At 42.3% G+C, this 27,577-nt stretch overlaps 1 protein-coding gene across 1 annotated transcript in view; it reads right to left on the reverse strand.

Annotated features, from left to right (window-relative positions):
* The window catches only part of KCNH5 (potassium voltage-gated channel subfamily H member 5), a 153,608-nt gene extending 126,253 nt beyond the window's left edge, over nucleotides 1-27,355 (reverse strand). The window contains exons 1-4 of the mRNA XM_061998186.1: nucleotides 27,283-27,355; nucleotides 13,537-13,660; nucleotides 6,360-6,466; nucleotides 1,940-2,068 (exon numbers count right to left, since the gene is read on the reverse strand). Coding sequence (XP_061854170.1) covers nucleotides 1,940-2,068; nucleotides 6,360-6,466; nucleotides 13,537-13,660; nucleotides 27,283-27,355 — 433 coding nt within the window. The remainder of the gene's footprint in view (nucleotides 1-1,939; nucleotides 2,069-6,359; nucleotides 6,467-13,536; nucleotides 13,661-27,282) is intronic.
* Nucleotides 27,356-27,577: the final 222 nt, after the last annotated feature.

Below are 27,577 nucleotides of genomic sequence, written 5' to 3' on the forward strand. Positions count from 1 at the left end.
GTATCGATCAATGTTAATCAATGCTCTAATCAAAGCACCTGGAGTAAATCTTAAGACTCCACTCATATGCCTTAAAGGCACTGTGGTGTGGAGAGAGGGGTGCCTTCTGCAGTGCTCTGGTTTGTGGTTTAGGAGGTTTTTTTTAAAGCACAACTTTGACTGAAGTAAGTGCTCTTTAAACATGCAGCCAAACCACTCTGGCTGCTGACGACAATATTTTGCAATGTTCATAGTTAATACCTGGCACTTTAACTAATGGTACCCTTCACTGGAGAACAGCAGCACACAAGTTACATGCTTCACAGTTATTGCTCTTTCCTATAGGTACATACATTTTTCCCGTAACAGATGCCAGGTGGATTCTGCTCATCCTCAGCCACAAGACAGAGAGGGGAAGAGCTCAACACCACCCCCCAGCACATCCCCGCTTCCCCAGGAAAGGCTGCAGAGTACAATTCTCCCAGGCTGAGCGTCCAAATGAGGCAACATTCATCATTTCTGCATTTGGGAGCCACCTTCAATACGTTTTATCCATCCTGTGGCAGCCACACATTTCTCAGTGCAAATATGTACTATGGAAATTGAGGCAGTTCCATGTAAGATACATCTCAGACCACTCAGACACCATCCAATAGGAAATTCTACAAGAGCATCTTTGCAAAGACTAGCGTTTTGCCCGATGAACTCCCACTACATATCATACACACTGCAGCAAGGAGCCAGTCCCATGCCTTCAGACCTCTGCAATTAAAGTCCTTTCAGGTAACTGGCATTGATCCTAAAAAATATTTCCAAGCAGAAGGATTTCACGTTACGGAGCTGAAAGTGAAATAAAGGAACATTTGCAGATTGCTAAATAAATTGAGAGGCAGTAAAGCTTATGGTGGCTGAGAAGGTATTCCTATATCAAGACCTTATAACTTTATGGATAGTGCTCTCTAGACAAAAATTTTCCTATTTGGTGTTAGCTCAAAGCGAGGCTTTTCATTTTATTTTAAGTCTGCCTTTATAGATCTATTTTCAGTTATCCAAACATATATAAGACATTAGTGCAAATCCTGTTTGCATTCAAATGACACCAAGTTTATTCTCATGAAGATGGCTTAGAGCACACACAGCTCTCGGTGAGAAATCAAATCTTCTCCAAGCATAAAGAGAAAAATACAGCAAGAAATTAATCACCAGAAGGCAACTTTCAATAGAAGACGGAATGTGGATGCTGCAGCATAAATGCCCTTCTTGATAAAATCTGCATTATCTCACCCAAACCAATACATGTGTGAACCTGATACACGACACTCATGTCTAATAAATCAAGATCTCCTGCACCTTTCCCCACCAGTTCTTTCTTGTGCAAGGATGCAGATCTGGCCATGGGTTATTGAGTGACGAGATACCTCAACAAGCACATCACCAGCAGCTCTTCAGCAGAAAGTACAATGTTCACTGCCATACAATCATCAATGCTGATGGACCACTAATAAAGGACCCAAACAGGCTGTTTCTTTCGCATTTCATCTCCAAGAGTGAGAAAAGGAAGAAATATCAAGATCTCAGCACAAAAGACCCAAAATTATTTTTTTCTGAAAAGAAGATACCAGTTCCATAGGAGAAAGGTATCCCAAAACAACACAGCATTAAAATGACTCAAAAGTATGTAAGTTTTAGTAAATGCCAGCTGTAGTGAAGAAATAGTGAAATGACAAAGAGATATGAAGGCTTGTGATGCTGGCAAATCATCAGGGAATTTCCTCCCATGGTGATTTTTCTTTCAGTTTTAAGCAATAATTTACAAAAGTGGCATTGAAATTCTGACAGGTCACAAAACAGTTCCTAAATTCAAGACAGACACCACAGGCATGACACGTCCCTGTTACAGGACTGAGCTCAAGCACATAGTTTATCATTTACAAAAAACAATAGTGTATGTCATTTTTACCTTTTGTTGAATCATCTTCAATTGGTTGTTTGAACAAAGTGATATCCTTAAAAGTGCACAAGAACAGAACCACTTTTTCATGCTCATTTCTTATAGGTGCAATTTGCATGTAGAACCAAACTGGAGTTCCTGAAGCAGAGAAAAAGGTGACATTAGACTGTGGTGTAGTACAATCTTTCCCCAACCAATACACAGAATACCTCATAATTATATGTTATTATAACACACATCTAGTTTAAGATCATATCAGTGTTTCTACATCTTCCAGATCTTTATTTTACCTCCTCAAAGGAAAACAACATAATCCCATTTTTATAGCTTCATTAATCTAATTAGAAGAGAAGCCATTTCCATTCTGAAATAAAACATTTTTTCATCCCCTCATGCTCTTGTTTTCTCCCAGCTTGTCTCACAGATGTATTTGACTGTAAGGTAGGAAGGCAAGAAAAAATGGATGGATGGTATCTTTTATTTATTCTTCACATAATATGGAGATATCAAACCTAAAATGGATCGACTACACTATAAAATCCTCCAAATTTGATGCCACTCTGTTACTTAAGAGGACCTGAGCTAATCCAGACAGATGTCCTATCAGGACAAATTGAGAGATTCAATGTCCTTATTGTATTTCGGGTCATACCCTTCACCTCCTTGTTGTCCTGCCCAGTGGAGCAATCCCTCAATGCAGTTATCTATATTTAGCTTTTGAAATAAATGCAAAGTATTTTTCCAATCCTACCACTTGACAACTGAACAGCCAGAAATTGCCTGGAGTGTTGAACTGGTTAGCATGGCTAGTGGTAAATCCTCACTGTTTACGCAGAGCTCCTTCAGGTGCTCATGAGCTGAAACTCATTTTGATTCCTCCTTGGCTGAAACAAACATAGCAGTCCCCTACATACAGGTAGGTCTGCTCTGTAAATCCTAAAAAAGACTTAAAAAAATTTGCTTAGAGGCACCCCGTTCACCTGCAGGGATCAGGTAAAGCTTCATGTCCATGGCCGTGTCCCCTCCCTCCCAAACTTGCACCTACACACGCTGCACTATAAACGTCTTCACAGACAGCTAATTACCTTTGGGATTTGATGTGCTTTCAGCCAGCTGACATAATGGCTTTGTCTGAATGCCAGCCTGAGAGCTGACACATTGAGACAAGCCGCTTGCCCATTGTTATCCTACAGGTACCACTGCCCACCCAAATCTCCTCTAATGCACCACATCTGGGAGCTGTGCCATGAACTGCAGGACAGATGCTCTGAGGCAACGAAATCCATTTGGACTAGGACTACTGTGGGGAAGGTTAAAATCCACAAGAGTTCATGACAAAATTCAGCATTGCTGAACTGGGATCAAACCAGTAACTCACTAGGAGTAAATTGGAGAAGTTGGGGAGATGGGAGACTGCTTTTTGTGACAATTCCAAAGCCATTATGCTGATCACTTTATTACCTCAATTCCCAGTTGCTAACCCAAGATAAAAGATTCCTTTCATAACTCCTAAAAAATAGTGCTACAGTTCTCTGGAGTAATACTGTACTTGCACTTATACCTGGATCAGCAGCAGCACCCTTTGAAAAGCTCTGAAAGTAACTAGGCAAAATAATCTGTACAGTAGCAGTAATAAAAATCAAAGAGAGACAAAGACAAGGTGGCTATTGCTGCTGAGGCAGAAATCTGAGCAAAAGCAGGCAAAGGGGTTTCCTGAGTATTACCAGCATGCCTGACATGGTTGCTAAATAGTTGGGAGTGTAAAAAGTGAAAGCAGAAGAAAGTTGTTGACAACTTTCAGGTATGAACCTGAAACCTGCAAGCTGAGTTAAAATGACAAGGGAGTGTGGGAAACCAGCAGTCATGTGGGTGCAGCCAGAGAACATCAGCTCTGAAAAACCATCTCTGTGCCAAAGGAAAAAAAGGATGGGAAAGCAGCCTGGAAACCTCGTAGCCTCCCTCTGCCAAAAGCCGAAAGGAATGGGTAAGGAAAAAAAGTGGTTGTGCCACATCATGAAAAACACATAGCACCTCTGGACCTACAGTTTGAAAATATAGGTGTGAGAGTGGTCTGAGAGTCCTGCAAGCTCCATGCAGGGTCTCTGTAGGTGATAAATACAAGCCTTTCCACAGAGTAACTGTCTACATTTTGCAGAAGTCTATTCATACCAACAGATAACTAATATTTATTTATTTATCTGCTCTGATATTCAGCTTGGAGAATAAACAGGCAGTTTCTTGAAGAATCTTCTCCCATAAGGCTCAGAGTGTGGCAAATGGAAGAAAACCCTGGGCAAACCAGCTGCTGAACTGGGAGCAAAAGTAAGCCTATTAGTGTTAGCAAGAGGTTCAAGTTCTGGGCTTCAGGTGATGGAAAAGAAAGTTGGCAACATGTCATGGATGGGAACTGACTCAAGCCTGAAAAGAAATAAGAGTACTTTTCCATAAAGTTCTTCTGTAATCCTATATAAGTTATGGAAAATAAAGGCTTGGAGATCTGGGCAAAGGTCAAGATTTTATTAAGGCAACTGCAATTCAATAAATCTCTGAAGCATCATCAAGTTCCAGCAAATAATCCAAAACCGAAAGCAAAAAGTGACTGGCTTGTTACAGAAAAGTCACTAGAAGAAGGCTTTCTTCTTTTTATACTTAAACAAAATAGAGAGGAATTAGTTCAGGACTGTCTCCTGGTAGAACAGGAGCTGCCAGCCCAGTTAATAAGAGAAGACAGAGCCAGGTAGAGCATTCGGTCTCTGGGATCATCTTCCAAAATCACACAGACACAGGGCATGGCAGTGCTGGGCACCACCACTTGTGAAGATACACAACACCAATCTGTCCTGAGAAGTTCCCCTAATGTGAGGGAATATCTAGGTGACCTGCACAGGAAGCAGAAAATCTAGAGAATAGACACATCCATATGCAGAGGAACCAAAAAGAGGTCATTTGGAGGGCTCTCCTGAGCACCTGCTGAAACAGATGGACTTCAGAGCTGCTCTTGCTTCTCTTTTTAATTAAAAAAAAATTAGTGTTGGCTAAAATGCTTTGAAGCAGGTAGAACTGGAGACATTTCCTACTGTTTAAGTGCACATCCAGGAAGATTTAGTCTAAAAATGGAAAGTGGAAATAAAGCATAAAGCATGTGAGTTTGTTTCAAGAAGACAAAAGTATCTGGAATGTGCTCTCTTCAATGTCATGAAATGTTTATGCAAGTTTGCAGTGAAATGAGGCAGTCAGGCACAGTTAGCTCTTTCCCAAGCCACACCATTATCCTCCCTCAGCCACGACATGCAGAGAGACCTCCAGCTTCACACCAGTAAAGTGCTCCATGCCAGCAGCAAAGTTCACCTGGTGGAAAACATTGCCTCAGGCCCTGGGTTGTAGGCAGCTGAACCAGAGAGAAAGCTCCCCAGCCCCAGGACCTGCACATCGACCTGGGCAATGAAAGTCTAAAGCAAAGAATTTGGCAAATCCATTAAGATTGCTTTTGGCCTGTGTTTGATGTTGGCCACTGACTCAGTCAACTAGACTCATTCTGCTCATGTGCTTGAGGAAACAGATTTTCTGGAGTGCATTTCATCTGATAGTTTTGGCTTTCTATCTTGGGAAGGTGACCTGTGCCAGTGGAGGAAGCTGCTCATCTCCACTGGTAACAGTAGGAACTTCAAACACCAGCCTGGGAGAGATGTGTGTACTGAGCAAGCCCAGCATGACCCCACACATCAGTACAGGTTTTGCTTAGTATGTGCTAGAACATCGATAAGCGAGAAGTAGCACTGCCCACACGTGTGGCAAGGCAGAAAGTGGGACTGCAGTGACTCATGGTGCAAGCAAAATGAAGAAAACCTTCTCTAGTTCTGTCAACCTCTTGTAAACCCAATGGCACCAAGAAGAAGGGACTTAGGTCCTACATCTCATTAAGCTACAAAATTCCCTGGTTTGCTAATTAATCCCCAAGTTACATGCCCGAGGTAGTACTCTCACTAGAGCTCGCACGTGTTGGTTTCCACAACACAGAGGCATCTCAAGACTGCTGGGAGCATTCACTCACTGCAATCAGGGTCTGGGTTCTCACTTGTGAAGAGAGACATGGGGGTGTTTCCTGAGGGACGTGGGGGAACCTCATTGAGGATTTCTTTTCACTTAACCCAGTTAGTTTCCTTTCAGGGAAACAATCCTCAAAACTAAATATATTTTGGAAAGAAGGAGTCAGACTACAGACAGCAGGAAACAACTACTATTCTTGGCAATCTGAACACTTGTCCTGAAAAAAGAGCTCTCTTCTTGAGCTGTAGAAACCAAAACACCCATGTCTTCTCTAAATGTTGCCCCAAATTACCCATATGTTGAAATGAAAATTTATTTTAGTCTATTACATCCTTTAAACATGCTACTTCACTCCCAACACCATACACAGATATATACATACTGTTTTTCTTGTAGAGGAGAATTTCAAAGCAGTTTGACTCATAGTTGTCGAAAGTCTGTCTGACTTTTTCAATGGTCTTCTTGTCTGTCAGTTCACCATACATAAAACTGGAAAAGAAAAAAATGTTTCTCTTTTTTCCAGCAACAATTTTGTTAGAGCCACCTTAAACAGCATAAGCATTGGAGATGCTATTAGCTGCCATTTCCCAAAGTTTTAATTATTATTTACAGTTCATTTAAACATTTAGAGTGCCACAAGGAAACCTACAAGAGGGAGTAACCATGACCAGCAAATAAATCTACTGCAATATTTCATCAAGTGCATTTCTGAGCATACCTTTAAGGCTATATGGTTAGAAAAAGAGCTGGTATAGCCTATAAAACCATTATTGCCACAGCTGCAGGCCATGATGATATTGCTATCAAAACTGAAAAAAAAAAAAGAACAAAACCTCTGAAACCTCCCAAATTTTGTTCAGTTGTTTGAAAAGGCATAGGAATGGAAGCTACTACAGGGAAAGGATGCTGGCTGAATCAATAGCTACAAATCTAATCTTGTCAAGATGCATCTGGGACAACGAGATATAAGCAAACAAAAAAATTCACCCTCAGTTTCATTATTGCATATTGCAATTCTTTAATATTTCAGTGAAAATATGAAAACATTAAATGCCTTTTGGAAACTGATCTCTCTCCATATTGAGAGTATAAAAACGCAATTTTAACTTTGCTGTTTCTTTCCAGTTGACCATCTCCTCTTTGCAGTCTTTTCCAGGTCAGACTTTCAGCTGGTGTAAGCAAACCCAACCCCCTGACCTTACTTTTGAAAGCCTTTGTAAGGAAACAGTCAGGCTTTTATCCTCCTGGACATGTTCCTATGCAACCTGATCTAGGTGAACTTCTGCAGGGGGGTTGGACTAGATGATCTCTAAAGGTCCCTTCCAACCCCTGCCATTCTACGATTCTATGATTCTTCCTTGGGTTAAAAATAAGCAAAGACCACTCTGAGCAAATTCCCCTGAATGAAAATGGAACATGGGATAAAAGCTTTCAAACACTTGGATGAATATATTTTTAATTGATCAGACTTAGGAGTTTGATTTTTTTTCTATTTTCTTTGTTCACAGTTAGAGCTTCAGCTGAACCTACAACAGACAACCCTGAGAATATGAAAGAGAAAAGAAAAGCTATCAGTGCCTCTGTGGTTTCCATGCAGCTTCTCTTTTATTGATCAACAGGCCTCCAAAGGTTCAATAAACATTTATTTTATGTCTACTGTTCTGAAAGAAACAATAAAGCAGCTTAGTCGTTAGTGACTGGGCAAGCATTAAAATTCTCAATGAAAGCCAGACTATGAATCTTTTCTTTACACAGCCAAGCAAGGAAGGTAACGGGGCAGATTCGAGAACAAGGTGCTGCCCAGTATGGGTGATGGAGGCAGATGCAAGGCATAGCAGTAACTGCAACGTCCCTATGTCACTACAGGAACTTCTTCACCAGTAACAGAGGAAGAGCTATTGAGAAATGACATCATAACTGTTACCTTTGGGACAAGAACTACCGTGGAGACGCCACTACTGCGACTAACATCAGGAAACAGTTTTACAAGGGCACAAGGCTCCATTAATGTAGTGCCTATCATTAACATACACGTCAGTCTGCAGGAAACGAAAAATCAGCAGCCTGCTGCTCATTTTCAGATGGCCTGCCTTTCTTTCCTGAGTTCAGCTGATAACCTTTTGTACATTTACATACATCAAAAAGGTGGTTTTTTAACTCTATTCCTTTTTTAACGCACTGATGAGCAAAGCAGATTGCTCTCCTGTTTGCAAGACAAAACAAGAGCTGGTAGTTTTCACACAGCCTCTTGTACAACTGAATTCTCTTCTTTGTTTTCTTGAGATTTAAAACAATGTTTCTCTTACTCCTGAAGGGAAAAAATAAAAAGGGCTTGTAAAATGCTTGACTTTACATGGCACAGAATACAGAAAGTCATTATTAATCAGCATTCGAATGACAAATCATTCTCAGCATTGAGTGGTGGACGATACCAGACTGTGCTGCTGAATACAATCAATCAGCTTTATGTTTTAAACTGAAGGCAGTTTATTATTGCAGCAAATCGGTAATATTCAAATCTTACCTTGTTTTCACATATAAAGAGACATTTTAAAGGCTTGGGGAATAATAAAAACAATTTTCAGAAGGCCATTTTTAACAGCACTGAAGAAACCCCAAAGCCACACACTGTACAACTTACATAAGATCTTTGTTTATCACAGGTTTAATTTAATTTAGTCTGCCCTATTTTGTACACATGGAGAGACTCCCACTTCTTCAGTCAATCACTCTGTCTTTTTCTGCCTCATGTTTTTTGTTATTTATTGCTTGTTGAGTGCCTTTGGTGCAAACTGTACAAGACATAAATATCAAAAACCACTCTGCTATTGGGAATCTAACTACCTAGAAAACAGACTTATCAAAAAGAAACAAGACTTACTGAAATGCTCAGAGAAAGGCACAATCTTAGATAATTTCCCCATCTCTGAAACAGACCATTTGTCATTTAAGATGCTTGGGCTCCTGCCGCCCTTTGAAAGCATCTGAAAAAAAAAGCCACATCTGAAGCTTCTCATGGAGCTTTTCTGTCTTTGTCAGAATACAGCACCACGGCATCAGAACAGCTCCAGGTCTGCAGAGCATGTCAAGGCAGTATTTAACAACTGCTTGTGAGGAATTAACTACAGGACAGAGGACAGGTGAAGCCCAGAAGGCAACATGATCCTACATCCACTTTACAGCTCTGTTCATCCAAAAGCATTGGATGAAAAGGCACCAATGGCAACAGACAAACATCTACCCAGGAGGAGCAGTGAATACAGACACATGTCAATAGCTTTAAAACTTTGCAAGTTTAAGAGCAGGCAGCGTTTCTAAGGAGAAATGGTGCAGCTCCCTGGGTCCCGTGGGCATGCTCAGCAAGATCTCTTTGCACAGCTTTGGTAGTGCAAAGAGGCCTTCTCACACACACAAAAATCACATCATAGAGGTGACATCTCAGTATCAAATCTGACTTTTTTCCAGCCCAGCACACTGTATCCACCGTGCAAAACGTCATTTCTTTGAACATGGTGGGAATTTTGCCATTAGCTTCACTGGAGTCAGGAATTCACTGGCAGATTTGTTTTAATCCCACTTGAAATGGCAGTAAATCAAAACAAGGAAGAGCAGAGATGCTGACTGGAGCACTGCAAGTGTTTTGGTTGAAAAGCTAACTGTAAACAACCACTTCAGAGGGGAGATCCAACTCCCTCTGCCTATACAGCTGGAAGGAAACACACAAACAGGGCCTAAGAGCAGGTTTCCTCTTTGAATACAAAACCAGCAACCAGCTGCTCCCAGTCCAACATGAGGCTCTTGGGTGAAAGGAAGGGTAAGCAAACCACAGCCTGCAGCAAATGCCAAGTGTAAAATGCCAGGGCAGGTCTACTAACCAGCCACTCAAAGGGTGCCTGCTCTTCCAAAGACTCAATGAGAACATAGGTCTTAATTAATAAGCAGCAATATTTAGAAAACATTGGTATTACTTGCAAAATTAACCTTCATTTTAATGTTCCAGAACTGTTTCTTCTTTCAATGTATTCATATAAGTATACATTGCCATTACTGTGGGCAACTGGGTGTGAAACCAGGGGTTTTCCTACATGCTGGTTATCTATCAATGCATCTCCAGGTAGGAGATTTCTCATGATTAATTGAAGGTTAGAGGTGTCACAATTGCAAGGGATTTTGCATGGTTAATTGAAGGTTAGAGGTGTCACAATTGCAAGGGATTTTGCATGGTTAATTGAAGGTTAGAGGTGTCACAATTGCAAGTGCCCTGTTCCTTCACATTTGGCACAGCAATGCTTCACCAGCACACAAGTTCTTCTACCTACAAATCCAGTGCATTCCAGCACTCCCTTGTATCAATTGTTCTCTGTATCAGCCCCAGCTACATGTGCAACTTTGGGTGCTACGTGCACCCAGAAAGAACACACACTGGTTCTCACCACACAATATCCACACAGCCTGACCCCTGTGTACTCTCTATATCGTGCCCATGAAGCTAGGGAGACTGGCACTTGTACTGAGGCATTTCAAAGTGATTTTCCTGCCAATGGGCGTATCGTTGCTGATTAAAAAGATAAGAGAAGTGCAAAATCAGAGGAACTACCAGCTTGTCACAGGAATAACTCATTGCCTGAGCTGGAACAAAAATCACTCGCACTCCAGTGCCTTTAGTTCATTCCCTCTCCCTGTGATCAGCATCAGCCAACCCCACCTAGGACAGAATGTAATCACAGAATCACAGAATGACAGGGGATGGAAGTGACCTCTAGAGATCATTCAGTCCAACTTCCCTGCTAAAGCAGGTCCACCTAGATTAGGTCTCACAGGAACACATCTAGGGGGATTTTGAAACCTCCAGAGAAGGAGATTCCATCCATGATAATGATGACATGTGAGCAGCCCCAGTGAAAGGCTTGGGGTGGGACAGACAGAAAGGAGGCAGTAAATACTCACTGGACTACCAAGCAGAACGCTTATTTGAAGGCACTGTACCATATAGGCAGGGGCAAATATTGTAAATTTTATAAATTGTCCATTATCACACGATCAGTAACAACAGTAACTCGAATCAGAGGCTAAATTTACACTGTCTATGAAACTCTGTATATTTCTTTGGCTGGATTTTTGGCACAAAAAAAACTGTAAAAACAGACCCTTCCAAAAGCTGCAATAAAGGTATGGCACCACAGCATTCATCCCAGAGCACTCACCTTAGAACACTAAAGCAAACATTATATATCTAGCAATTTTTATGTATAATGTAATATAACCTGGGCATAATACAGCAAATCTGGACTGAGACCCTGATTCAATCAGGATTGAGAGCCTGATTCAGAAAGTAACACAAGTAATAGCTCCAGCTTGCAAAAAACTTCCAGTGGCATTGCACTGAGTAAGTTTATGCAGGCAACACTGGCCTTCAAGACTATTTTCCATGTCATACAGCTGCATCACTCTTCATTAGAGAGCAGCTCCAAAGACACTGCTCTGAAAGCTGCATGTCAGATCATGCCTAAAATCTCTCCATCTCTTCTTTAATCTGCAGAGACTTGGATGTCTTCAAAGATGCAAAAAATATCACACTGCATACATAACTCAACCAGGTAAGACCCAGACACAAAAGAAGCAGTAGTCATCCTTTGAGTGTAGAGAGGCCTCTCCTAAACTCAGAGATGGAAGTGTAGAATAAAGATTAAAGAAAAATAAAAATCTTTGCTACCCATTCTATTTTCCACAATAATTCTTCCTTGAATTTGCATGTGTATGACTCACTTTTATTATCTACTTGCACATCATCAAAAATGGGATCTTTATGAGTGGTAACTAGAGCCCATTAGATTCACAGAAAGCACTCTGATGGAACAGATCTTTTGGTCTCCTCAGCATTAAGGCACAGGGGAATCATTATGAGAGAGGTATGGCTAAACTTTCACTCCCTCAACATTTTCCTACAATCCCATTCTATATTTATAATTATTTCAGTGTGCCCAGACTATAAAAGTGCTGTCTCACAATAAACTTTACAATTCAATAAACAGGATAGCTGAGAGCAAAGAGGAAAGCATGCATGTACACCCAGGACAGCTGTGATAAGGCTCTTTCTTTCAGTCCCAGTGAGTATATCAACTCTGCTGCTACTGTGTGAACAAGAATTTCATTTCAGCAGCACGTGTCTCTTCTTCATTGCCCATTAGAGAGCACCTGAGTGCACAGAGTAACCCTAGACTCCAAGGCTTCCTTCCCTTCCCAGCAGATAAGAGCAGTGACCACATACGTTGCTTTTTGGAGTAAGTGATGACTGATATCAAGGACAGGCTCACTGCCCACCCTGCTCCTGCCAAACGAAGCATCAGTCAACAATCAGTGTCTGGCAGCAACCTGTCTCTCAAAAAACATTGCTGTAGATATGCAGCCCCCTCCTCTCAGTGCCCTGGAGTTGGAATACATAATGGGAAAACCTCATATCTCAGCCATTCATTATTGTCTCTGTTCCTTGTTTACTTTGCTCATACACACACACGCATGAGGGATTTAGTCTTTCCCCAAAGCATCTCCTTTTAAAGGATGCAGCAGACAAGGCACAGATGCATATCTAACCATAAATCACAGCTGTCTTCTCCTGAAAGACCACCAACAAGAGGGAAAAGCCATAAACTTGCAACGCTTAGAGTAAATATAGCATCATCTTAATCACCCCCTTGGGAATAAAGATGCAGTTCGTACATTGCTCTGCTCTGTGTGTGTGTGATAATCAACGTGGGCTACACAATAGCCCACTGCCTCCTGCCATGAAAAGAGGGCAATTAACAAAACTCTAGTTAAAAAAAAAAGCCTTTGAAACATCTTACCTACAAACCTACTTTATTTATTGGATCATTAGCTGGTGCACACTCACACCGATAATAGCAAGGATACATTTCAAATGAGAGTAGAATAAGGTGTAAATCCTCGCAATACTTACTCCATCTTCTGAGAGCACCTGCAGTTTGCTCTCATTCACTCTAAAACTTTTTAAAAGCTTCTCTGTCAAATAGTCTTTATTCCTACAATGCTTAGTGCATTCATGCAGATACCAGAAGATGATGGGAATTTCCGAACTGGGCAGATCTGGAGTGCTTTCAAAATAGATTTGGGTGAAATTTACTAAATCTGTAGATGTTCTAAGTAAAACATCAAAAATTACAACCAAATTCAATTTAGTTTTCTTTTATTTAGGATTAGGTTTTTCAGGATCCTAAACACTACTCTAGATTTAGCAAAGGACTTTGCTACCCATTCTATTTTCCACATTAAGTATTTCAGCAGTTTGTTAATGCTGGTGGAAAAAAACATTGATTTCACTAAAAGTTAGTCAACAGTGTCTAAATGAACGCACATTATTAAGTGCTTCACCATGTCCTGGGTAAGTTGCTGGTTACATTCATTTAAAGCCTGTTTCAGTACTTTCATTTCTGGAAACCCATGCTTTGCTTATATCAATCCTTTTCCCCAAACTTTACTCATCATCTCAGCAGATTACAATCTTAAAAGTGCATCGAGTGGCAATGGCCAGACAGTTGACATACCTGCAGGTGCTACTCTTCTGCATGACGTCAGCTCGATGATATCCAGAGAGTTTACAAAACCCGTCATTACTATAAACTACGGGCCAGTCCACGATCTGGGCATTTCCCAACAAAAAACTGGATTCTGAAAACAGAAAGAGGAGAGAGAGGAAGGGCTGTTGTCAGTGGCCAAGTACATTGAACGCTTCCCTGTGTTACACAGCAGATGCAGAGTTATTCATGATGGTATCTTCTATCGTGACATTTCAGAGATCAAAACGGGAATCAGAAAAGAAACGAGTTAACTCCTAGTAACCTAAGCAGCTTCTTGCACCCCAAAAGACCATTTCAGCTTTAACACCAATGCTTTAACAATTTAGAAAGGACCTATTTATTCACATCTGGGCAAGGTACCATGTTTGATTGTTATTTTATATGTATATTGAAATCAACCTGAATATAACCTGCAAACTTAGTTTTAAATGCTGAACTGTGTATGTGCCCAACGCAGATGACAACTCCCTTGCTTAGGACAAGTAAGTCTTCCCCCTGGGCAGCTCCCACTCTATTTTGCAAGACACAGACAGCATCCCTGGGATGAGGGACAGAGCACGCCAGGAGGTGCTGGGGAGGAGTGAGATGTGCCCACCACATCTTATAGTACATCACGAGCCACATCATGCCTGGGAGTGCAGATATTAAGTGACCTACATGGCAATTCAGCATGATCAGGGAACCAACGAGTGCCAAAGGGACTTACACGCTGAAACAACACAAAACAGGTATTGAATTTCACTGGTAGATTATTACAAATGTAAATAGGTGGGATTGGCTCATGCTAGTAACATGCATCCAGCGCTGTAAATACAAAATATGGGCAGGGAGTTAATTTGTAGGAGGCTGAACTCAGGTTTAAATATCGCTTCAGTCATCTGTTCTCAGCCAGTGTTTACAGTTTATACACAAGGACTGGCACCAACACATGATGAGTTGGTTCTAAAACAGTTTAATTCACTAATTTGGAAAGATTCCTTCCATCCCTGCTATTAGCAAGGTGTTTCCAAAGAAGGTAACACCCATTCTGCTTAACATAATACTGTGGGATTTTATGTTCACCTACACCGTAAACATTCCTAATTTTGTTTCAGAAGTAATATTCTGACTTAGCAGAGGTTCTCAAATTGCAGTCTGTGATGATCTTTGCAGTTTATTTTTGCTGTGAGATTTCAATTTCATTCAAAATCTATGCAGCTATGGAACTAACTGGTTGCATTCACCGACGATAAAAAGATTAAAATACAACTATTAACAATTACTGCTGTGTAGAAATCACATGAAATGTTCCTTTCAGCAGTACTTGTGAGATTTAAAAAAAAAACTAAGGAGATTTTGACAATTTTTCCTCATGAAAAGCAGTGAATGGTTAGGCCAATTACTTATAGATGTATATTCGGGTGCACTCAGTCATTCTCACATAAAAGTGGGTTTGCATGAGCTACACATGCCCTTCTCAGAGCAGTTATAACTGTGACTGGATTGTACACTGTGCAAACATTATTCTGTTGTACAATGAAAGCATACTGAAAAATAAAATAACATTTCTTTCCTTTTTTCTTTATAAGCATGAATTTGGAATAAAATAATCAGGAGATTACAGGATTTGCTACAGAAAGGCAGATTTTAAAACATTTAAAAACCAACCAGTGTGAGAAATAGAAGTTTAGATTTGTGAAATCTAACACTTTCAAGCTCAAAGCATTTATCTGAACCCATCACAAGTATTCTTAAGCCTAAATGGCAACTGAAAAAATTCGCTTTCCTACCCGGAGGGAGATGCCCTCGCTACAAACAGCAGGAAACACGGAGTAAAGCCTGAGCATGACATAAAATCTTTCTGCCTTTCCACAGCCCTTTCTGCACCAGGAACTCAGCACAGTGCAGATACTAACACAGGGGACATATTAAACCCCTGAAAAGCAGAGAGTTCTCTGGAGGTCATCTCGTTGTATTGATACCTCCCAACATCTTGCATCTTCTCCAATTAGGAAAAGGGGAGATATTACCAGACCCCTAAACTGTCTGGGCTCCCTCTGTGACAACCACTCTCCCGCCAGCACACCCCAGTAGCTGAAGACGATGGGAATATAAGCAGACCTTCATTTGCCATTCCCTAGGAAACATCCAATATTGTAAGTCCTCTGGATAGATTTGGAAAGAGATTTCTTTATTGGATTATCTTCCACCACAATTTTTGTCCAAAATACCTAGATACAATGGACAAAACCTGGGTGATGAGACTGCAATATCAAACTCGGTCATGGACGCTGTCCACATCTAAGTGCTCCCTAGAGAACCACAGTTCAAAAGAAGATAACCCTGCTTCAAAGCCTCTCCGTCCAACAAATAGAATCCTGATTGTGTATTCCCATCATGTAACTGTTTCAGGTCAGAGACTACACAGCAGAAGATTCGTGCTGCAGCCAGTAGCCGACCTACAGCATTTAATGGTTGTCTTTTATGGATTTTATACTTCTTTACACCTGGGGGTCTCAAAATAATTGATAAGACATTCACTAAACTGATCAAACCCACTAGAAACTTGGGAGGGAATAAAACATACAGCAAAAGTGTTCATAGTTTTAAAAACATAATCCTATAAAATTAGAAGAAAAAATAGACACTAGAAGTATCCCAGGAGACACTAGTGTGTATAAGGTTAGATCACATATGTAGTATATGTACTAGAAACTTGACTAGATATTAGAATATGTTCTTTTTTGTCCCCATGAATTTGCCTTTACTTAACTGACTTCTTTTTCACCCTTATTTCTGAAGCAAGCAAGGCTTATTCGTCCATGCTCAGTACATGAATATGGATGTGTGTGTCCTGTTTCAACTGAAGAAAAATCTTGAATCAACGTTTGTGTCTTGTTAGAGACGATGAATCTAACTGCAGGCACAAAGCCATAGGAATCCATGTTTCATTAATGCTGCTGCTCAGTGAGCAGCCTGAGAAAATTTAAGGAAGAGCGGGCCAGCAGCGGGTTTCATTGTGTGCTCAAGTCTCATGAGTCACAGTACTCCATGCCTACTCTACATTTTATCAAGAGTCAGGTCCAACCAAGACACATATTAATTCTTCCCCGTTTCCACATTTTCTCCAGATCAAAACTCCAGGCAGATTTCAGTTTACATTAGCCAGTCCATATCCAGCTGTAACCATTCAAAGTGTCTAGGGGATGATGCGACACTTTGAGAGAGCCTCTTATTTTTGGACATAATCTCTTAAAATTGCAGAGTGCAACTCCTCTTTGGACAAGAAGGAGTTTTTGCTTTGAGACCTCTGCTGTGACTCCTTGTACATTCTCTAATATGTCTTTGGTTTGGAGCATAACCTTGGTCAATGACAAAGACTCTTAAGTAGAGAACACAGCCCTAGGGTTTCTAGTTTTGTGTAGCTAGAGAAGAGACTGATTTATACCACGTCATCACCACTAACTACTCATGAAAGTCTCTTTCTGCAGTTACCTCCCTTGAGGCTGGGTCCTAACAGCCAGTCCTGGACTAAATCCATCTGCATGCCTGACTTCCCTATTTCTACAGCTCAGTTCATGGTTTCCTCACTAAGAAAGGTGAATCACAGTTGTGTCTTGGGTTAAGATTTCCATCTGTAAGACCATGGCAAATTTCACTCTGTTCAATTTGCAGTTGGCTGCTTGAACCTGGTGTAAGAGACATGGGCTGAAAAAAATCTCATTTCCTCTCTATCTCCAGTTGCCAGACACCAAAGATGAGTCTCTTCACTTACAAACACAACTGGCTGTGCGTTCCTCCTGGCTTCCTTTGTCAGTAGCTCCAAAGCAAGGAACTTAAGCCAAGGGCACCATGATGTCCCTCTGTGCCCTGCTGCAGTGACTGGTGAAGTCTCATAGTAGCCTCTTGGCACAACCCAAGTCTTCATTCAAGCAGATCAGGCATAATGAAAAGCAAGTGTGCTACAGACCTGCCTACAGACCTGTCTGCAGCCACGCATCAGAGAGGAAACACACCCAGACCATAAGTACTCACTCGATGAGAGCCCAGGGATGTGTCCTGCCAGCATTCCTGCAGGCAAGCACAGAGCCACCTCATCATCAAATCCCAAGTTTACTCCTGGTCCCCTCCTTCCCCTCTTGGCCCACATCCCATATTGGTTAGTTCATACCAAAGAACATTTGTGGAGTGAGCCAATAGCCTTTTACACAGTGTTTTCTAAAGCATGGATGTGAGAGCTGCAATGCCACACACCAAGGACTTCTCCCTAAGGGCAGATGTCTTCTGCAAGGCAGACTCGGGCTCAGGCTCACTGTAAGAAAGACATGGAGGTGCTGAAGCATGTCTAGATGGGCAATGAAGCTGGTGAAGGGTCTGGAGAACAAGTCTGGTGAGGAGCAGCTGGGGGAACGGGGATTGTTCAGAGTGGAGGAGGCTGGGGGGAGACATGATCACTCTGCAACTACCTGAAAGGGGGCTGTAGCGAGGTGGGGGTCAGTCTCTTCTAAGTAATGAGTGACAGGACAAGAGGAAATGGCTTCAAGTTGCACCAGCGCAGGTTTAGATCAGAGATTAGGAAGAACTTTTTCACTGAGAGGGTTGCTAAACACTGGCACAGGCTGCCCAGGGAGGTGATTGATGCCTCATCCCTGGACATTTTAAAGACCTGTAGCTGAGGTGCTGAGGGACATGGTTTAGTGGCAGGCTTGGCAATGTAAGGGCAGTAGTTGGACTTGATGACCTTAAAGGTCATTTCCAACCAAAATTATTCTATTGGAGAGGCAAGCTCTCCTTGCTTGCCCTAGTCTTCAATAGAGATGATCTCAAAAGGTCCCTTCCAACCCCTACCATTCTGATTCTATGATAAGACTGGTGTTTTGCACCTTCTTCAGAAGAAAAAGAAAAGGAGCCAATAAAAGGTCTGCAAATTGCAGAGTGATGAGCATAGCAAAGACACCAGGTCAGGGATCTCCACAGCTATCTTCCTCTTAGATTCAACACATAAGAGTTATATTCTGCAAGCTAGGTGAAGAATATATTATACTGGAGATATTGTCAAGGATAAGTAGTTCTTAACAGAGTTTAGCTGGTTTGGTGAACAACACCAAATTCAGCCTACACGACAAGACTTGAATTTACTCAGTTTTTAATAATACCACGACTACACTGAAAGTACAGTATCATGACAGCAACTGCCAAGGATAGCTAAAGTTACAGGTGACAATGCAGTATCTGTGCTATAGCCCAGAAATGAAAGTCTTCCTCCACAGTACAGTCCAGTTACAGTACACAGTACAGTAGCACACAGCCTCACAAGTGTTTTACTTATGGAGGCTGGGAACTTCTCCCCTGGTCCACTAGACACTGGCTATTGCTGAAAGCAGACAGTAAGCCTGACAGATCAGTGGTGATGCAGATTACCATGTGGTGATATCTCACACTCCAAAAACATTAACATGCAGCTAACTTCAAAACTTGCATGGCGATAAGCCTGAAATGTGTGGTAATGCATTCAGCCTTGCTGGAATTTCCCTCGTGTACTGAAAATTCATTTCCACTTCCCATTTTGTTACAGATAAAAGTCAATTTTTATTATTTCTAAGATTGTCTTGACGTCATTGCCTCCAGCAATCACTTTCTCCATCTATCCCCCTTCCTTATGTATTGTAGAGAGCTCAAATCTGTAGGTTGTGTAAGTTCTTTCACTAGACACATCTAAACACCAGCACCTGTCTATAAGACAGCAGGGAAGAAGGGCTCTGCCAGCAGACTTGCCTGTCTCAGAGTTGCTAGATTCCTCTTAGAAAGTCAGCAGGCTTTTTATTAGCCAATATATCTCTCCTATTTACAAGGTTTAGTACTGATAGCAAGGAATTTGTGTGTTAGAGGCACATGGTTAGCAAAATTTCAGTTTGGAAAACATAACAATTTGTAGGAGGAAAATAATTGTTAAAGGCACTGTATTTGCTGCTGCTGTGCTTTGATTTTGTAAAGAGGCTCTTTTGTATAATGGTAGCCTATGCTATAGAGCAGCCAGCCTTTAATCTTACTCTGTCTTGCAGCAGCTAATACTCAACACAGCGATTAGCCTTGTTTTGTTTAAAAAAACACCAAAACACAAACACCACAATGTGCAGGCAATTTTTTTTTAACCAACAAAATGCCCAAAGCAGTGTAAAATTCATGTTATGTAACCACAGGAGAGTAAGAACAACTAAATCATTCCAGGAGATATGCTTAGCCAAGTGAGAAATGTTGTCTCTAACCATTTTTTTTACTATAGAATGCTTGGGTACAATTGTAACCAAAATTGTTTAAATCACCATCTTGGAATTCTGTCTCATCCCAAGAAAACAGGCAACTAATGTTTTTAGAAAGGTCACCACTGAAAAGATGCTTTAAAAAAACCCCACGAAGCAGTTGCAGAACACAAGTAAGATTAATTATTATAATAACGAAAAGGAGCAGTGTTTCCATCTAGGAATAAACTCCTAACTCAGGCAACTTTACACAGAGCTGTCCTTTAGAATTACCACCATTCCACTGCAGAGGAAATGCAGCCCGGACCTGACAGGGTCTGGGAAATGTCTGGCATTTGCCTTTTTTGCTAGTGTTGTCTTATAAAGCCTCGAATCACTTAAACTGCTGTCAGCTGACTCTCCTTAGAACTACACAGGGTCAGCATATTGCTGTAGCTTTCTTTAGAGCATCATGGAAAAATCAGGAGGGTCTTCTGAATGTGTGTGTTAGGGAGGGGTGGGGTCCTAAGAAAATGTTCTCATTTTTTAGTTTCTTTTAGGTTTCCCGAGTATATCTTGGCCTTGATAATACATATTTCTACTGGTGGTGTTTACAGTGACTCCAACCACTTGTCCAAGGTGTACTGCATCCCCATAGAAATCAACAGAAAATCCTAGACTCTTTTGGAGGGCAAAATCAGCCTCAATGGGCACCAACACCCCTCCAGCTCTGGAGTCAGCTGCAGAGGAGCTGCTGTGCTTGGAGCAGCCACCTCCTCCAGCACTTGGTACTCCTTACTATTACACCACACTGCTGTTTTCTAACAAAGCCATTATTTCCCTGGTGTCTCTAAAGCATGCAAAACATTGGTGTCAGCCAATTTACCCAGCACATTAAGTGTCGCTTGCCTGAAAAAAAACCTCTCAAAGGACCAAGTCTTTACGCCACCTTTCTGTAACGGTGTTGTTCTTATTTAATACTCATATTATGAAAAGGCAACGAGCAAGATGCCACCATACCAACTATGCTCAAATGATCCATTTCCTGCCCCAAGTAAGTGCTCCTCAAATAAAAGATAAACAACCCAGCATTGGCTGAAATATTAAATCCACGTGTAAGTCAGCTGGGAACACAGCAGCTTTCAGCCATTCAGCAAGTGAGCTCGAGAATAAAAAAGTCTGCCTGGAATTTACCTCCTGAAATGTGAATGTGAAATTCTGAATGTGAAAGCCCACAAACAGCTCAGTCCCCTGTCTTTACGCTGGCACATCGTTGACCCCGGGAAGAGTTTTGAGTCGGTAAGGATGAGACAGTGTCCACATGAGACGCCTGCAAAATGACATTTCATACAATTCTGATCACAGTTTGCCCCCAACACATTCATATATCCTGGAGTTAAACTAATCCTCACCCATCCCGCTTATCATCTAAATGCCACCACTGAATCTTTCTCTATTAAAATTATGCAGAACACAGATGTAGCCAGACTAAATTTAAACTGGAGCACAGCGTAGCTCTCACTCAAGGTGCACTGATACCCTCAGGGAGCAACCAAAAACCAGGTGTTTAGCCTTATACAAACAAGAGTGCTTGCTTCATGTTCCCAGATGAGAAAAATGTGGTAGCAGTAGTTGTTCAGACACCGGGGCTCCTCTTGCAAACACTCAACCCAAAGCCAGTCCTGGCTGTGGTTTCACAGAGCCTGGCTGTGTCTCAAACAAACCTGTTTCGGCAGAGAATCATCTACCTCTCCCGGGGTCCCTTCTTTATGCAAGTGAAGCAAAACTATCAAGAGGCTGGACGCCATCCCAGCACCGAGGTGCTGTATCAGGTGCATCTCCTCAGGGGCCAGACAGCAGGATCGGGCCCTGGTTAACTGGGTTACCCAGGGCTTGGCTTTAGAATAGCCAGCCACTGAACTGTCCTGATTAAGTAAGTACCAGACTGTTTGGTTTGTTTGGTTTTGGAGTTTTTTTCTGAAAAGCAGGTCATTAGAGTGCTAACTCCAAAATCTTCTTCTGTTACTTAATTCTATCAAACCACAAAATCCTGTCCCCTTAGCTTTCCAGGAGAATAACTTAGAATCCCCGTTAAAAACCCTGTTTAACAGGCTAATTAAATATGTTTCCACAGCTCACTTCCTGATATTATTCTCTGTCTGCATACTCCTTCCAATAGCAATAAAAAAACCCTGGATGTTTACTCTGAAAACCTAAAAATCGATAATTTCATTTTTTTTTCTCGTCTCTCTCAAGATTTAAACATCAAGTGGCGAAGGCAGCAACTCCCGCAGTGACCTCTTGTGGCAAGCGCTCGGCAGCGCCTAAGCCTCCCCCAGAAACGAACAACGTCTCTCCCACCACCCCCATCCCACCCTCAGCAACACACAGAGAAATATTCGAGAGATCTGGAATTTACAGAGCAGTTTATCAGGAAATCCAGTCGTCCCTTTAGCTAACGGTACAGTATCAATCGGGTTTCTAAGTGAATACAATGGTACAGAGCTGCCATAACCAGGGGTTTTTTAAAAAAGAAAAACATACACACAAAATTCAGACAATGTAAAACTCTCCCAATTTTGGCAGCAGTCCAATATGTTTAATCTATTCACCTTCAGCAAACCAACCTGAAAAGGAAAGCGAGGAGCTAACAATTGAGAACTCCCCACCAATATCATCTAGCAAAGACTCTTAGTGTAAAAATCCACTTTGAGTTGATTTCTCTATCAGCAGCCCCCCTGCAGTTGCAGAAAATTGCAAAAGGAACTCTGTGCCTTCAAATGCCAAAGAAAGCCCTGATGATGTGAGCTTCTTGGCCATTCCTTCAGTAACTTCTCCGCAGTCAACTGAACTGGAGGCTGGAAACTTTCACTTCAGAGTTTCTAGTGCTTTATGTAGAGATTTAGGGAACTGCTGAGGTCCACATTTGTTTTTAGAGGATCCTCAAAGACAAACATCCTGTAAACTTGAAGTAACTTGCTTTAATGAACTTTTTCTCTGCAGTGTGTGTAACAATTTGGATGAGATGAACTTGCAGCTTGAGTTTATGGGAGAGAAGCATTTATGTCTCATGGTCCATGACAACAATGACGTTTTCTCACCGAGTGTAAGACAACAGGTACACTACTTGGGCTAGTAAGAAGGACAGGAGAGGCAATAGATATTTATCTATAATACCAGTGTAATAAAATGGAAAAGGTCTCTTGTCACTATAGCTGTGACCCTCATTTGTCTGCCCCTTCCTGGCATCAGTCACCTATAAACAGGGCTGACCCTTTCACCTACAGTCATGGGGATCCAGCAGGGCATAAAGCTCTAGCTGAAGGAACTGCTTCATAGGAATGTGACACAAAGCTAAAGAGGTGAGGAATTAAATGCAAGTTCCATTAAAGTTCCCAGTACAATTCACATGTAGGCCTTATGGAGCCAAGATCATAGCCCAAGTGTCAAAATACACTTGTGAAAGACCAGCAAGATCCATTTTCCTGAGGAAGCTTCTAAGTGTTATTGCAACAGAATCAATAACCAGTACTGATGACTCTTACCATAGAGATAGGACTATATATAGTCTTTCACTAAATTAAGCCCCTCTTCCAGACTGTTAGCACTCTTTATTGAATATTGCCACAAGGTCCCAGCATTAACCTTTTCCCAGACTCATTCTCTACCATAAAACCTAAATATACCATTAACACAAGCTTACTGCTTTTGCTGATAGTACATGTGAAGGGTGAAGATGGACAGGCAAGACAGATGTCTTTCTCTGCCCTTGTGTGTGTCTCAGCTCACCAGATCTCTCTGCACCCAGGCCATGGACCCTTCCCTGCTCTAAAGACTCGCTCAATTCCGATTGCACCTCTGCAGTGCTGAGACAAGGTCAGTATTAGCAGGAGCTCTGAATGCGCTGGAGAAGCAACCAATAATATTAGTAATAACGGGCACAGATTGCTGAGAACATCTTAGGAGAGAACATTGCCCTAAGGAAGGCTGTTATTAAAAGTCCAAAATACTAATGGCAGTAAAAGGCAGTCGCCTTAATGTGATTTAACCTGGTGCTCTCACAAAACACTTCTTTCAGCTCAGCAAAACACCTGGTGTTCTTAAGATCCAGGGCACAGTCAAGGCTGTAGCGAGACCATATCAATCTTTGTGAGCATCAGATAAGACCTTTACTCAGTGTATTTTCACTGTGCTTTAAAAGGAAAAAAAATAAAGCAAAAGAAGATTGCAGATAGTGCACTGAGATTACCCTGAAGATGGGTCTGTGTGTCCTGAGGGCTTGTCCCTTTTTACCAACCACAGCAGTTGGTCTGACAACAGAACCCGCTTCTCTCCACAGACTTTGTCTCTCCTCGAGCGTAGCTCAGCTGTGCTGTGGGCAAAGAACCCACTTAGCTTAGAGGTTTACTTTCCACTACCAAGTCCTTTGGGAAGCACCTGCAGCCTACTGCCATCCAAAAAGTAAACCATATCACTGCTTTAAAACACTTCACAAGCTCTAAGGTGTGAAGTCACCTCCAAAAGAGAGGTTGCCTGGGCAAAGGGACACCACGGGACTCTCCCCAGTGCTTTGGCATTTGCTTCATCCTCCCCAAACACATTTGCTGAGAAAGGTACATTTGTCAGGGCAGCCCAGAAATTCCACCCCTCTACACAGAAGGCAGAAGAGCCACAGTCAACCCCGTTCCTTTCCACCCAGCTCCTTCTAGAATCACAGGATCGTTTCAGCTGGAAGAGACCTTTAAGATCATCGAATCCAGCCTGTTTGCTCCCGACTCACTGTGAGCACTTCTACCACATTTCTAACTTGATTTGAAACCAAAGCTCGGGTGAAAAGGGAAGGCTCATGAAATTCCTAAACATTAAATGCTTAAATAAAGCTGAATATTGAATATATGATTGCTTTTAGCACCAGGCTGGCCGCTACACTACATCTGTGCACCATGTTCCCACTATACCAGTTCTGGCTTTCCACATTTTAAAACTATTGCAATTTTTGTCTATAATTTTTGTTATTCAGATCCATCTCTGGCATTTCTGAGTACTGTGTTTCTACCTACATTTCATTTTGAAACCCTTGCTTCCACTTCAAAGGAGAGCCTATCTGCCAAAATACCTGTCTAATTTTTCCAGCCGTACCTGTTGCCTAATAGAAGATTTCACCTCTATCTACAAACCTTCTCCTGCTTGCTAAGAAAAGATTTACAGTCAAGAAGTGCAGTGGGATTGCACAAGCACACGAGATCTCAAAAGAGTGTGTTCTTTATACCAGGAATGGTGACAGCAGGGGTTTATTTGAGGATACTAAAGACGTACTTTAAAAAACAATTATCAGTCTTAACATCCCATTCCTCAACTTGTCAATGAGGAATCTCTTGGTAACTGGTGAATCCAAGCATAAAACCAAAACCCAGCATATAGGCAGCAGACCAAATCCTTGCCTCCTGCTGAGCACTGGCAGGAGATACTTGAACCAGATTTGTTCTACTGGAAACCATTAAGTTTGGATTAAGCAGCGCTGAATCCAATGAAAATTACTATTTCTATAAAGGACAAATAAGGTTTTGTCCTGGATGACAAAAATAAGAATGAAATCATGATTGAGGGCACAACACTGACCACCTACATGAGTGAAAAAATAATTCCCAATCTACTTTTCACTTTGTTGTCCAGTGGTGCAGATTTGTCTCTGTGGCATCATGCTTAGGTACCATTAGTGGCAGAGAAAAAATTGAATGAATGACCACATCAGCACGATTTACACTCCCAAATAAGACCAGGTTAAAACCCAGAGGGGGATACGTGCTTTTAAAGTGTAACATTCAAAAGTCTTCAGAGCTTTTCCAGTTTTTCACATCTCAAAGCTTCACTGAGCTTTCACCAGGGAGGACATGTGATTTAATTAGAGCATGATACAAAAGCATGAGAGTCCCAAACCGTGTTCCTAGCTCTGCCACTGGCTTGCCGCATGACCTTGGGAAATCATCTGTGATGCCTCAAGCCCCTGTTTATGCCACAATTTGAAGAACAGGTTGGGAATGCTTCCGTGCATCCTCTTCCACAAGGAGCTGTGAAGTGTAATTAAATTCCACCCAGCGTTAAGAAATTGTCAGAGGGAAAGTGCTATATAACCCCCTATTAATTAAGTTTGCATTTAATAGTCTGGTAAATAACTGCTCAGTTGTGGGAAACTAGCTCTTGGTGATCATGCAGCTACACAGATTGACAGGGAGTCAGTTGCCAACCACAGAACTGACACAGGCAAGATGAGAAGGAGGAAGCTCCCCCCCAAAAAAAGCTCATGGCTTAATATGAGGCTGGCATTTTAACATACATTTTAAAACAAATTCTGAGTCCTCATCCCACTTTGCTCCTGTGGAAGTTGGTGAAACACTAATTCACTGACTGCCATCAAAATCAACTTCGAGCCAGTACACCAGACCATAATCATATGTACGTGAGGTAAATCATTGCAGAATCATGCAACAGACATGTGAAAGGGAACGCTTTTCAGCATCATTTCACATCACACTAGTGTCTCGGTTAATAATACATGTGGCAACTTTTCGCGATGCTCTGCTTTGCCCATCTTTCCCATCCACATCCCCAAGTGCACACTGGCACAGCACAGCTCTGGTATGGCTGGGCTGCCCTCAACTTGGGCTGTCCAAAGAGGTATCTTTTAGCAAAGTCCTGCTGGACTTCATTTGTGCACTCATATGTTTCAGTAGCTATGTGCCAGTGCAAAGACTATGTAAAAAGGGAAAGTAACTAGAACAAGACTTGCTTAAAGCAGCATCCACACTAGTATACCTGCAAGCACACCACAACTTTAATGGAGCTGTGCTGATCAGTGCTCTGCACTGGATGAAGGGGCAACATGAACTCCAGCAGCAAGGAATAATTTGATGGCCGTGCAGCCCTGAACCAGCCCTGTAAATATTCACCTAACAGAGGAGCCGTGGATGAGCAACTGCAGACAGTTCTTTAGCTCAGGATTACCACTATCCAAACCACAGTCATTCCCTCATTCTTTTCTCCTGATACCTTCGCCACAGACTTTAAAGTGTCACAGAATTGACAAGACTTTGAAATCCTAAATGAAAACAGCTGCAAGCCAAATCAATTATTGGAGAACTCAAGTACAATGAGAAGGGGGGAAATGACCCGACGAGTGGAGAGGATATTAGAAACGTAAATGATGACTACTTCTTTTCAGAAGCGCCTCACCAAAAAAAACCCAAAAGTACTGATAACGATGTAGGAAGAAATGAGAGAGGACGGGGAAAGGACAACTCCCGTGGAGACCGGTGGGGCACAGCAGAACCCCCATTTCCTTGAAGGCATCGCTTCGGCACAGACCCATCAGCGTGGCGGCGGGCGCGGCACGGGGACCGAGGGATGAATGGATGGAGGGATGCATAGACGGACGGAAGGATGGATGGACAGAGGGATGGCTGGATGGATGGAAGGATGGAGGGAGGAGACCTCTCACCGCTTGAGCGCCGGACAATGTTCTCCAGGAAGGTGTTCTGCGGTGCCACCAGCCCTCTCTTGCCCCCCGGCATCCTGCAGCGCCGGGCTCGGTGGCCGTGGGTGCGCGGCGGCGGCAGCGGCGGCGTGGGGGGGCCGGCGGCTGCGGCGGGTGCGCCCGGTGCCCGTGAGTCGCGCAGGGGCGGCCGCGGCCGCTCATGGTAGTGGCGCCCCCGCGGCGGCTGCAGCGCGGACTGGGGCCGAGCCGCGCGCGGGGCCGCCGAGCGCCGCCGCCCGCCCCCTGCGCCTGCGCGCCC

The sequence above is a fragment of the Colius striatus genome, chromosome 6 (assembly GCF_028858725.1).
Source record: "Colius striatus isolate bColStr4 chromosome 6, bColStr4.1.hap1, whole genome shotgun sequence".
NCBI lineage: Eukaryota > Metazoa > Chordata > Aves > Coliiformes > Coliidae > Colius > Colius striatus.